General features: G+C 42.3%; 1 protein-coding gene across 3 annotated transcripts in view; it reads left to right on the forward strand.

Moving 5' to 3' along the window:
• LOC122933256 overlaps nt 1-12145 on the forward strand; it is a 74118-nt gene extending 61973 nt beyond the window's left edge. For all 3 annotated transcript variants that reach the window (XM_044288134.1, XM_044288147.1, XM_044288139.1), the window contains 3 exons: nt 9302-9403; nt 9812-9837; nt 11821-12145. In XM_044288134.1, the coding sequence (XP_044144069.1) occupies nt 9302-9403; nt 9812-9837; nt 11821-12042 (350 nt within the window). In that variant the 3' untranslated portion in view covers nt 12043-12145. The remainder of the gene's footprint in view (nt 1-9301; nt 9404-9811; nt 9838-11820) is intronic.
• Nucleotides 12146-13047: the final 902 nt, after the last annotated feature.

The raw sequence follows: 13047 nt of genomic DNA on the forward strand, positions 1-13047 counted from the left end.
GTGTATACTGCAATAATTTAAAAGATTGTCAACATGTTTTAAACTATTGTAGAAAGATACATAGTGGTTTCATCAGCGTAGTTTCATCTCTTCTTCTTCAGCGCGGTCTTTCTCTTTTTGATGGTCTTTCAGGTGGACCGTCTTCTATTTCTGGTGAAATGTCCCATTTATTCAATAGTTCCAGACCTTGTTCCATGGACGTGATGATCCTTGTTGTTCCTCCGTCCGGGATCAATAGCTTTACCGGAAAGCCCCATCTGTAAGGTATATTGTGTTTGCGTAAAGCATTAGTTATTGTTTGGTATTTTTTTCTCTGTTGGATTGTGAATTGTGATAAGTCTGTATAGACTTGTATATTCTTGTTTGCACTTTCTGAATTCTTGGTTGAACTTTTCTTTGATTTTATAAAAATGTATTCTAGCGATAGTGTCTCTTGGGATTGAAGGGTCTAGTCCTCTTGGTTTGGGCAGACGGTGGGCTCTATCTATTTCAAAGTCCTGTGAGGAGCAGTCTGGAAGAACTGTACCCATTAGTCTTTGTAAGTATTGTGTTAATTCCGAGGGCAAAACGGTTTCTGGTATGCCCCTGAATTTCAAGTTGTTTCTTCTATTTCGGTCTTCTAGATCAGCTATTTTAAGTTGTAATCTTTCAATTTCATCTGAATTGCAATTAATGGTGTCAGCAATCTCATTATGTGACTTGCAGATCTGATCTACTTTGTTCTCTATGTGTGTTACTCTGGAGTCCATCTTTTCCAGCTTTGAGTTAGTTGATAAGAAGACATTGCTTATCTCTTTTGTAAAGGATTTGTGTAGCAGTAATATTGTCTCCTTTATGAAGGATTCAGAGGCCGCTTTGTCAGTAGCGATGATCGAGCTCAGGTCTATTCCCTGATTAGGTTCAGGTATAGTTTTGGCCTGATCTGTTTGAAGTGTCTGAGTTTCTTCGTTTAAAGATCCACTGAATGATTTTTTCCTTGCTCTCTGTTTTTGAGGACTCGCAGTATCTGAGGAGTTGTCTGAGATATTTTCGTTCTCCGTGTTATCTTCCTGTTCCTCATTTCCCACAATTTTATTGTTAATCTTGAGGCCTTTAGTTTTGGGACATTTTGTCTTATTTTTTTGCGCGCTTTGCATGGTGTATATGTCCGGGAAATCTTCTTCTAGATAATCTTTTGAATGATAGGTTTTATTTGATGGGGTTCGCCAAGCTTCAGGATTATTTATCCCTCTGGTACGATAAGGGTGGTTATGTTTCTGTTGCATCTCACTACGTAAATAAGGGTACTATGATGTGTAGATACAACAGGGATACTGTAAGTTCTATATATTATAGTAGGATGGTATTTTTCTTGCTAATGAAGAAGGGCTTTCAATAGCAGCTTGTTTTTACAAAAGGCAATATCTGTGATGCAGCTTGTACAGCAGTATATCCCACTTTTAAAATGCCCCACAGTCCTACCAGGCTACTTGCTGTGATTGTTGTGCCGCTGGGCGCTGGGTCTTGATGGGTTAATATATGCGCTTCTGTTCCTGGTGCTGCTGTAATCAGAGCTGTGCCTCAGCTTTTTGATTTCCTGCTGACAGAGATCTTTGTATATTTTTCCTCTGTTATGGGTCGCACTGCTGCCAGGCTGTGATCCGGAGGTTAATGTCCCTCTTCAGCAGCTTCAGTATTCTGTGCCCTTTCTTCTTTTACTTTCCACCCTCGGTCACTTTTAGAGATCGTGACCGCTACTGCGCTGTTGTCTGCTGCTTCAGTAGTAGCGCTCCTCACGAACAGCTTGGGGAATTGTCTTGCAGCTTGTGTTTTTATTATGGCAGTCTCTTTGCCTTGCGGTTCACACAAGATGTCGCTCCTTTCTCTTCCTTTGCTGACTCCGCCCCCTTTTGTGATGCGTTCTTTTGCGCTTCTTCCTCCCAGCGCCGCGGCTTTGCTTCAGAACTTGAAATGTAGTCTTTCGCCAGATTTTCCCGGAGAATGATTAGTTCAGAGTAAAACCCTAGTATCTAGGGCCTTTTCTTGGGCTGCCCACGCTTGTCTGACAATCATAAGTCGCCTTATTTTGTAGCTTGAGCAGGTATACACTAGGAGCTGTGCCTAGCTGCTTCTTCTCTGCATGGGTTCCAAGCTCTGCCCCTCGAGTTGCCCACATTTTAACGTGTGCGGACTACTGGGTTGCCACCCTGCTGGATCCACGCTACAAAGACAATGTGCCCACCTTACTTCCTGCACTGGAGCCTGATAGGAAGATGCGCGAGTACAAGCGCACGTTGGTAGACGCGCTACTGAGAGCATTCCCAAATGTCACAGGGGAACAAGTGGAAGCCCAAGGCCAAGGCAGAGGAGGAGCAAGAGGTCGCCAAGGCAGCTGTGTCACGGCCAGCTCCTCTGAGGGCAGGGTTAGCATGGCAGAGATGTGGAAAACTTTTGTCAACACGCCACAGCTAACTGCACCACCACCTGATACGCAACGTGTTAGCAGGAGGCAACATTTCACTAACATGGTGGAACAGTACGTGTGCACACCCCTCCACGTACTGACTGATGGTTCGGCCCCATTCAACTTCTGGGTCTCTAAATTGTCCACGTGGCCAGAGCTAGCCTTTTATGCCTTGGAGGTGCTGGCCTGTCCGGCGGCCAGCGTTTTGTCTAAACGTGTATTCAGCACGGCAGGGGGCGTCATTACAGACAAACGCAGCCGCCTGTCTACAGCCAATGACGTTCATAAAAATGAACCAGGCATGGATCCCACAGGACCTGTCCATCCCTTGTGCAGATTAGACATTAACTACCTCCCCTTAACCATATATTATTGTACTCCAGGGCACTTCCTTATTCAATCCTATTTTTATTTTCATTTTACCATTATATTGCGAGGCTACCCAAAGTTGAATGAACCTCTCCTCTGTCTGGGTGCCGGGGCCTAAATATATGCCAATGGACTGTTCCAATGTTGGGTGACGTGAAGCCTGATTCTCTGCTATGACATGCAGACTGATTCTCTGCTGACATGAAGCCAGATTCTCTGTTACGGGACCTCTCTCCTCTGCCTGGGTGCTGGGCCTAAATATATGCCAATGGACTGTTGCAGTGGTGGCTGACGTGAAGCCTGATTCTCTGCTATGACATGCAGACTGATTCTCTGCTGACATGAAGACAGATTCTGTGTTATGGGACCTCTCTCCTCTGCCTGGGTGCTGGGCCTAAATATCTGACAATGGACTATTGCAGTGGTGGCTGACGTGAAGCCTGATTCTCTGCTATGACATGCAGACTGATTCTCTGGTGACATGAAGCCAGATTCTGTGTTATGGGACCTCTCTCCTCTGCCTGGGTGCTGGGCCTAAATATCTGACAATGGACTGTTGCAGTGGTGGCTGACGTGAAGCCTGATTCTCTGCTATGACATGAAGACTGATTCTCTGCTGACATGAAGACAGATTCTGTGTTATGGGACCTCTCTCCTCTGCCTGGGTGCTGGGCCTAAATATCTGACAATGGACTGTTGCAGTGGTGGCTGACGTGAAGCCTGATTCTCTGCTATGACATGCAGACTGATTCTCTGCTGACATGAAGACAGATTCTGTGTTATGGGACCTCTCTCCTCTGCCTGGGTGTCGGGGCCTAAATTTATGACAATGGACTGTTACAGTGGTGGGTGACGTGAAGCCTGATTCTCTGCTATGATATGAAGACTGATTATCTGCTGACATGAAGCCAGATTCTGTGTTATGGGACCTCTCTCCTCTGCCTGGGTGCCAGGGCCTACATTTATGACAATGGACTGTTACAGTGGTGGCTGACGTGAAGCCTGATTCTCTGCTATGACATGCAGACTGATTCTCTGCTGACATGAAGACAGATTCTCTGTTACGGGACCTCTCTCCTCTGCCTGGGTGCCGGGGCCTAAATATCTGAGAATGGACTGTTCCAGTGGTGGGTGACGTGAAGCCAGATTCTCTGCTATGGGACCTCTCTCCAATTGATATTGGTTAATTTTTATATATTTTTTTTTTTATTCATTTCCCTATCCACATTTGTTTGCAGGGGATTTACCTACATGTTGCTGCCTTTTGCAGCCCTCTAGCCCTTTCCTGGGCTGTTTTACAGCCTTTTTAGTGCCGAAAAGTTCGGGTCCCCATTAACTTCAATGGGGTTCGGGTTCGGGACGAAGTTCGGATCGGGTTCGGATCCCGAACCCGAACATTTCCGGGAAGTTCGGCCGAACTTCTCGAACCCGAACATCCAGGTGTCCGCTCAACTCTAGTTTCCGGATACCGGAAGTTATCATCCCCGAGTCGGTGTGTTGCGACTGGGGATGTCAGGGCAACCATGACCTTCTCGCCTGACAACCTGTCTTCATGATGTTTATAACATGTTTGTTAATAAAGAGGCTGCTGTGGCAAACCTTTTTCATTGTCACATGGTGTCAAGACTGGTTATTTTACAGTTATATAGATGCTTCCGCTCTGCAATACCCTAGTCATGCAAATGATGCCTTTGGTACAATGAGGTAAGAACATCACAGTTAGTGTTGAGCGCGAATATTCGAATTGCAAATTCTTTTCTCGAATATCGTAACTTCGATATTTCGCGAATATTTAGAATATAGTTCTATATATTTGCGAAATCGAATATTCTTTTTTTTTTTATTGTTATATTTTTTTCTTTCCCACTTCCCTAAAGTTGTTCTTACCTGTCCTTTGGATTCCTGGCTGCTCCAGTCAGTGCCCGTTGCCGCTTCTGCCGACTTCCGTGCTCATGGAGCGCCCCCATCACCATGGGAACATCTCCATATACTAGAATGTACTGTCGGATTTGAGAATTACGTTGAAATCGCAATTCGATTAATTCAAGTTATAATAATCTAATTGCGATTTCAACTTAACACTGCTATATTCCATATTCGTTAATTCTAGCCTAATATGGAATATAGCAGTGCTAAGTTGAAATCGCAATTCGATTAATTCAAGTTATAATAATCGAATTGCGATTTCAACTTAACACTGCTATATTCCATATTCGTTAATTCTAGCCTAATATGGAATATAGCAGTGCTAAGTTAAAAATCGCAATTCGATTAATTCAAGTTATAATAATCGAATTGCGATTTCAACTTTTTACGTATATTCTTAATATTGCTCTAACTTCGTCTTTTAGAATATTCGTAATATTCTAAAAGACGAAGTTAGAGCAATATTACGAATATTCTAAAAGACGAAGTTAGAGCAATATTAAGAATATTCGTAAAATACACATATAGATTATAATTTAGCTAATATACTGCTATAGTAATTTTTTTAATAGTGTACATATTTTACAAAACTGAAGTTCAGAAGAGGCAAAAAAAAATTGAGAAAAAAAAAAGGATTATAGCACTATATTAGCTATATTACAATCTATATGTGTATTTTACGAAAATTCGTAATATTGCTCTAACTTCATCTTTTAGAATATTATGAATATTCTAAAAGACGAAGTTAGAGCAATATTACGAATATTCGTAAAATACACATATAGCCTAGCCATAGTCAATTAGTCATAGGAACGTTGCCTTATACTATCAAAAGAAAAATCACAATACGCGATTAATTAAAATCGCATATTATTCACAATAATTGGAATAATTAAGAATATTCGATTTTGACGAATATAACACGAATATTCAATCGAATATTCGTGAAATATCACGAAATCGAATATGGCACCTCCCGCTCATCACTAGTCACAGTATTTCTCCTGACTCTCCCAACTAAGTACACGTTCATTTAGGCTGAAAGTGTATGTGTTATCAAAGTGATCCTTGGCTATCAAAAAGTACAATTAGCGGAACAGGGAAATCTAGCAACAAAACAGAGGAAATAAACGCCAAAATAATAGGGATTGTTCAGAGCGGTAGAGTCGGGCAGAGATGGGTGATGACCCTAGTGTGCCCCTACTTGACCTGAACTAAGCTAAATGTCCAGTTTGCTCACCCATCCTGAAAGGGGCAAACCCTCTGGACCATCCCTAATGAATAGTTAGGATACCCTATTGCACCCATAATGCAGGTAGGTCAGGCTCTGCGTTGGGCTGTAAACTATAGAAATGGCGATTCCAGATGAAACAACGAGATTGTTTCTGTTGGATTGTTAGTCCAATTTCATCAGGGGATGCAAATGAGACTAATAGCCTCAATGCTAGTAAGCAAGAGAATCCACCTAAGTGCTTTAGGTGGACTGAACAGCAGATGCTATCACCTAAGAGCATATGGCTATCTAAAGGGATGCATGGCTAAGTCCTGTGTGAGCACTGTGTTGCAATGGAAACTACAAACACAGTGTCCCATGTGCAGTCTTAAATGCTTGACTGGCAGCACAGGTCTGCCTACTGGAAATGTGTCATTTGACATCCCTTCTGCCCTCAGTTGCTGCCCACAGGAACTGACTTAATGATGTCACTTCCGCCCAAGCAGTCATAAATTCAGTGCTGTGTAGGACTATGTTACTATTGATAGGGGCTGGGCTGCAGGCGTGGCAAAGAGTGGGTCATGTGTGCAAGAGCACACCCCTTGGCGATGCTATTAGCAGCTGCAAAGCATTTATGTAGCCATGAAAGCAAACAAAAGGTGCAATCGCTATGAATCGCTAGGGGTTACAGAGTGGCAGTAGTTTAAGTGAAACAAATGGAGACAAAAGAACTTCATTTTTCAGAGTTTAGAAAAAATGACATTAATAGGCAGTGAGACTGGTAGATGTGCTAGGAAAGGTTTGTAATTCAGCAGGACCTGAAAGAGGTATGTACTGTAGATCATGAACAGCTACAATCTAAATGCATCAAAAGAAGTATATCGTTTTCATGCGGATTCAAATACATTATGGCACAGTATTGCATCAGAACTGAATGCACGAATATTGCAGTATGGGATAACGCTACGAGATGTACATGAACAGTCACATAGTTATAATGCCAAACATGATTGGAGATGGTATGCAACAATGCCAAATATGAGGGTAAGGGCATTTGGGCATGATGGAAATTACCCAATAATGCAGGCTGGCCAAACTGCGGCTCTCCAGCTGTTGTAAAACTACAACTCCCACCATGCCCTGCTGTACGCTGATAGCTGTAGGCAGACTGGGCATGATGAGAGTTGTAGTTTTACAATAGCTGGAGTATGAGACGTTTTATGAGGATGCGGCCCCTTCCAAAGGTAATCTGCTGGTGTTGAGAGATCACCTCTTTTAGATCTTGGTCTAGCCTCACTCTAGGTCTCCCAGTGTCATGGCAGAATTTCCTCACCACAGTCGCTGCCTCATCATAGTTAGGTATGAGTCGGATGACCTTCCCTGATTCAGTAGTCTTGGGTTGAGGGTTCAGTAGATGATTGCAGTTACTATACATAGCTCGATGATAAGCTTGTTTAAGTACTTGGTCAGGGTATCCTCTTGCGAGGAATCATGTCCTCAGTGATTGAATATATCCTGTACGCAGTAGGGTGCGGTGGGAAGCAGAGGTGGGGCCCCTAGAGGAGTATCAATGGCAGGAGATATTAGAGAGGATCGTTGAGTGAAGCCCATAGTTTGTCACATCTGTACCTGGTTCACCAGATCAATAAAACTCCTCAGTTCCTATTTGATATCTGATTCCACTCGGATTCTAAATTTCTAAATGATCCTGGTGGGGGGGGCTAAGCTGCTTATGCTGTGGTCATGCTTAGCTCTTGAGGGCTTTTGGTGCTCCGTGGTACAACTTATTAACTCTTTGTATGCTGTTACACTGGATATGACCCCCTTTGTATGTGTATTGCGTTATGTGGAGGACCTGCCAATCACCAAGCCCAGTAAGGTAGCAGAGGGCCGGAATGCTATATATGGCATGCAAATTAATTGCCCAGCATTAGCTAGAAAAGTGCAGCATAAAAGACACTCCCCTTGAGGTGTCAGCTTTATTTAAATCTAGCAGAGCAATGAATGAGGAGATCTTTGGTTCGATGTGGGGTACAGGGCTGGTCCTAGCTTTGTTAGAAAAATATTGGCATGTACTATATGATATCTGATTTAATTTTTTTACATTATTCATGAGATAAACCCTTTAACTTGGAGCAAGGGGTTTATAGGTAGAGGGGGCCCCTAGATAAATTTGAGGAATTTTGGGCTCCTTGGATCGATACTGCTTCTGGATTGGCATCCCGGGATCTTCAGAGATATCGCCTGGTGTGATTGGTATTGACAATGGCGCTTTTGACTTATACCAAGGATGAGCTTGTGATTGGTTCGGTGTTTGGCAGTCCTCTAATTAGCTCTGACTGTGTCTATAATGCTTTTGCTCGGGGGATGCGAGCTGAGCCGGACACCTAATGAAACCATCGCTGTAGATTCCTATTTCCTGTGTACTGGGGGGGATGTGCGAGTGGGAGGTGCATATGTACTAATTATCACTGTGGTGGCAATAATACAGTATGGGGCTGTAGTGGATAGAGAGCATCTGTTGGACATTGTGAGAGGGAAAGGGGGAGACTGGGGTTATGGGGGGTTTCTGTTATTAAAATGTATCCCAATGTTTATAAAAAGACTTCATTTAAAAAAAAAAAAGAAGCCCGGGAACATAAGATCACCTATAATGCATGCAGACAGCAAATCAGCAGCTAGCTAGCCCCTGTCATGTCACTGCCCTATAAAAGCCTCATCCCGTGTGGTGTCAGCCATTTCACTGTGAACTGAGCATACAGTAGGGAGAGATGTGACAAGTGCTAGGGACACTGCTCAAGAAGCCTTTAATTGTTGAATATTGGATAGGGAGAGTGCAGGGACAGGGTAGGGAGATCGTAGGCAGAGTTTTTACACACTGTAGGGTAAGCATAAGGAGAGCATAGGGAGACTGCATGCTCTGTAATCTGAAGCTGAAGGGATTCATAGGAGACAGCCGACTTGACATCAATCTCTGTATAGGGCACATAGCTATCTAATTGAAAAGTTTCCACCTAGTTTAATAGATAAGCAATTCCATTAGGCCTTGATTCTCCAATTGGGATGAATAAGCTATGTAAGTTAACTGTTCCTTTTTGTTTTGTTGAAAGTATATGTGTTATTAAAGGGTAAAGAGGAGAAAGTCACTGCCCGACACTTATGGTTGATTGGTCAAAAAAATGTATTTTACTCGATCCCCCCCCCCCCCCCCCCCCGACATCACCTGGTGTGGAAGAGTTCAGGGCTTCTCATACAAATTAAACTGTGGGTCAAATCTGCTGTTCAATTTGGGTTTGGAAAACAACGTGCAAGGGAGCCTGTAAGGTGAACTGAATGTATCTTTCTTTTAGGTTCTTTCAAGCTTCTGATATACATGTTTGCTGGAGGCTTAATCTTTATAGCAACCTGTGTACTCATACAAGCTCTTGTCCGAGTTTACATCTCACGAAATGGTAAGTTCATCCACCTAGTCAATGATTTTGGAGACACGGCTATACACATTTTAGCCCATATTGGTAGATAGATTATTTCAACTTGCACATACATGCTCAATGCCACCTGTCTATTAACGAACAGTCTTTCTGGGAATGTTCTTTTAAAGAACTGTTTTTGGTCCAGCTATCATGTGTAAACGTTACTGCAGCCAATTTCTTTCATGATGATGATACTATGACATCAGTCAGCTAAAACGATCGTCCATTGTTAAATGTTATTTGAAGAACAATAATTTTGATTGCAATTGTCCATTTTGGTGGACTTTAGACTAATCGGTACCTTTAGGCTGGCTCCACACATTAACCTCTGCATATACATGTTTGCGTAGTTCAGTTTCATTTGTTGATTTTTATTTTTTTTTCTAGGAGAAAGTCCCATGGTGGAGCTTCCTGTAAGTTGTTGTGAATCAGTATTGCAGATTATAGAAGCAATCAAAATTTATTTAAAGGCGTTGTAACACGTTTTTATTTAACTTTTTTTTATTTTTTTATAAGTATCTAAATGATAGGGGTCTGACTTCTGGAATCCCCACTGATCATGAAAATGGGGGTCTGGTTTCCCTGTAAGGTCGCACATTCTCTGTATGTCTACCTAACATACCCAAGTACATGGAGGGGGCCACTTCCTTGTGTGACACATTCTGGGTTCTATGGCCACAGGTTAAACTGCCACCAGGTTCACCGTTATCTCTGCTATTTTGGCAGAAGCAAGGCTATGTGCTACAGCTGAGCTCCTTATGGGTACAATTATAGGTTTTGCTGTCTCTCAGCTGTCTCTTTATGCCATGTTAATTAGCCCCTTGGACCAGGACATTGTTGCAACTTGCTTCACTCGGTGGCTCTGCTCAATTGCCCCTACTGCTTTAACTGACAGGGCCAGGCAGTGCAGACGTACTCACGCCTGGCCCTGGAGCCTCGTGGCAATGCGTTCGGCTAATGCTCAGTACATAGTTCGAGATCAACAGTCAGATGGACGTGCACTGAACGCACTGCCACAAGACTCAAAGTGAAAAAAGTTGCAATGCAAACAGACTTGTTGCACCTGCAGTGACCCAGCTGATCACTGCTAAAGAGTTGAATATTGTTACTTATTGCCTAAGAATTATTTAGGTAAATTCTTCTCTTTTTACTTGTTCAATGTAAATCCTTAATGGTTGTGTATGGACAACAAATAGTTAAATTAAAGCTTTTTAAGTTCAATTGAGTGATGAGCTGGTCCACTCCCTGGTTAGAGAGTGATTTGCTAAGCAGGCCTAGAAGAAGGATGTTTGTGTGAGAGCTCCTCATACCTAGGCCTATTCCAGAGAAACATCATCCCTGGGAATGAAAGCTGCCAGAGAAACAGCTGAACTGAAAGACTACCAGTGAGAGAAAGAGAACAGATATTTCTTGATGGTTGTGGTTATTTAGGAAGGTTGCAAAGTGTACCTGGAGAGAGAATGTCCCGAATGAAGAAAGGTTTTGCCTTCCAACCACTGCACATGCAGGCTGGGGAGCGCTAGCGGGAGAAGAATTAGCAACAATAAGGATTACAAACAACCTCATTGCCACCATCGAGGGCTAGCATGCTGCACACCAAGGGGCTAATTTGCATAGCAAGAAAAGCTTTTTTTTCTCCATATTGGCGGTACATATTGAGATGGGACAAATATCATTAGGATATGCTGACAGGCACCTGTGACGGACCCCCAGTACTCAGGATGAGTATGTCCGCCTCTGTATCCTTCCTTGCTCAGAAGATATTGCAAACCGCTGACCTTTTGCTCCCAGTTTCCCCAGTCACTGGTCGAGACTCAGTGAAACATAGTCTGGTTTATTGAGCAACTGCACAAACGTATATACAGAAAGTGATCAGATAAAGCTAAAATCCCATCACATCCCCCTTTTACCTCCCCAGACATTCTGTCTGCACCACACCACAGGGGTCCACCTGCTAAAATAGCTCCAGACAGCCCTACAGGATCCTGGCCAGGATGTCATTGTTCTGAGCTCCTTCGGCGTACAATGGAAGATAATGGGAAAGGAGGGGTGGGGGGGGGGGTTTGCTGACAGTCTTTTGCTAAACAAATTACACAGTATAACATAATTACACATAATTCAACACCAATACACATTTAACTCAAACTGATGACCATGTCATCGCATAGCACCCATCTACAGAGTTTGATGGTTTTAGTTACAGGTATGTGGTGACAGTTCCCTTTAGGCATTTTTCAGCAATGATAGATATATCTGTCACAGATCTTCAAGGGGTCAGGACTAACCAATACATACATTATTGTATGTCTAACACATATTTATTTGTATCTGGTCTATTAGTAATGAATAAAAAATATTTTTAAACCATGAAACGTTTTCTTTTTGTCTCCGTAAAGGTGCCTGAGTCTAATGTGTGTTCAGTCCACAGTCTGAAGACTACAGTACCACCATTTTTTGGTCCCTCTGCATTACAAGAGATAGAAATGCAACATTTCTACTCAGAAATTGAAATGCCTATTGTAAAGGCACCTATTGTAACTTGTTATGCCAAAGCAAAGGCAATCGATCCTGTACCTCCTATTTATCAAACAGACTTGACAACCCATGCAAGAATTTAAGGAATCTTTGTAAAATCTCAATGCACCTAATAGTGGCAAGTCAAACTTTCTCTGGAATTATTTAGAAATCTTCAATACTGTATGTCATTAAAACAAAAAATTTGTAAGGTTGGCGATTCTCATTATTCATATATATAAATGAATGCCTCACTCTCCAAAAAAGATTTCTGCCAGCTTGATATTTGGATTAAAGGGTTATATTGTGAAGACAGTCATTAGCATGTGTCCTATAAAGGTATGTCGGTGTAATGGTTACCTCTCCCAAAAAGCAACTCTATGAGCCAGAATCATTAGCAATGAGCAGTTCTGGCAGACGCAGCTGCGATGTAACAGTAAATTTCCCCTGTGGCAGATGATGCAGGTGAAATGGCTGGCTATATAGGCTACAATTAGAAAATGGATATCTTGAGGAGACAACTGTGTGTGCTCATACAGAGTGAATGAAGGCCGGTTGATTTACTTGAAACTAAAATTGATGTGATCCATGTTTCAGTGTTGCTATGTTTTAACCTGCTGTAGACTCCATTTACCTCTTGTTCTGTAAACACGGTGCCATTGCTGAATGTATCCAAAATACCCCATTCAATCAACTTTTGTCATATGCAGGCCAGTATGCATTGACATATAGTACCTTTTTTTTTTTTTACTGTATAGGAAGTATAGTCTGCTGTGCTTCCCTGTACAGAGGGACATATCATATTAAAGATTTTTTCTTTTTACAATGGGAGGAAATGGGCCTATACAGTGCGCTGTCATAGTCTACCACTGGAGGTATACAGCAGGGAACTATCAGGAACTAGTGTTGAGCCGAATCAAATTGAAGGGAATTTGATCTGAAGTTTAGGAAAAATTTGATTTGCGACAAATCTGAATTTCCTTGAGCTTCGTTGTAACAAATCAATTTTTCTTAAAATGTTGGCTGAAAAAGTTTGAAAAAATGCTGACTCTTTAGCCTTAGTAACTTCGAGATGGTCCCCTGAAAACACTATGGTTGCAGCAGCCACA

This window comes from Bufo gargarizans, chromosome 1 (genome assembly GCF_014858855.1).
Source record: "Bufo gargarizans isolate SCDJY-AF-19 chromosome 1, ASM1485885v1, whole genome shotgun sequence".
Lineage (NCBI taxonomy): Eukaryota > Metazoa > Chordata > Amphibia > Anura > Bufonidae > Bufo > Bufo gargarizans.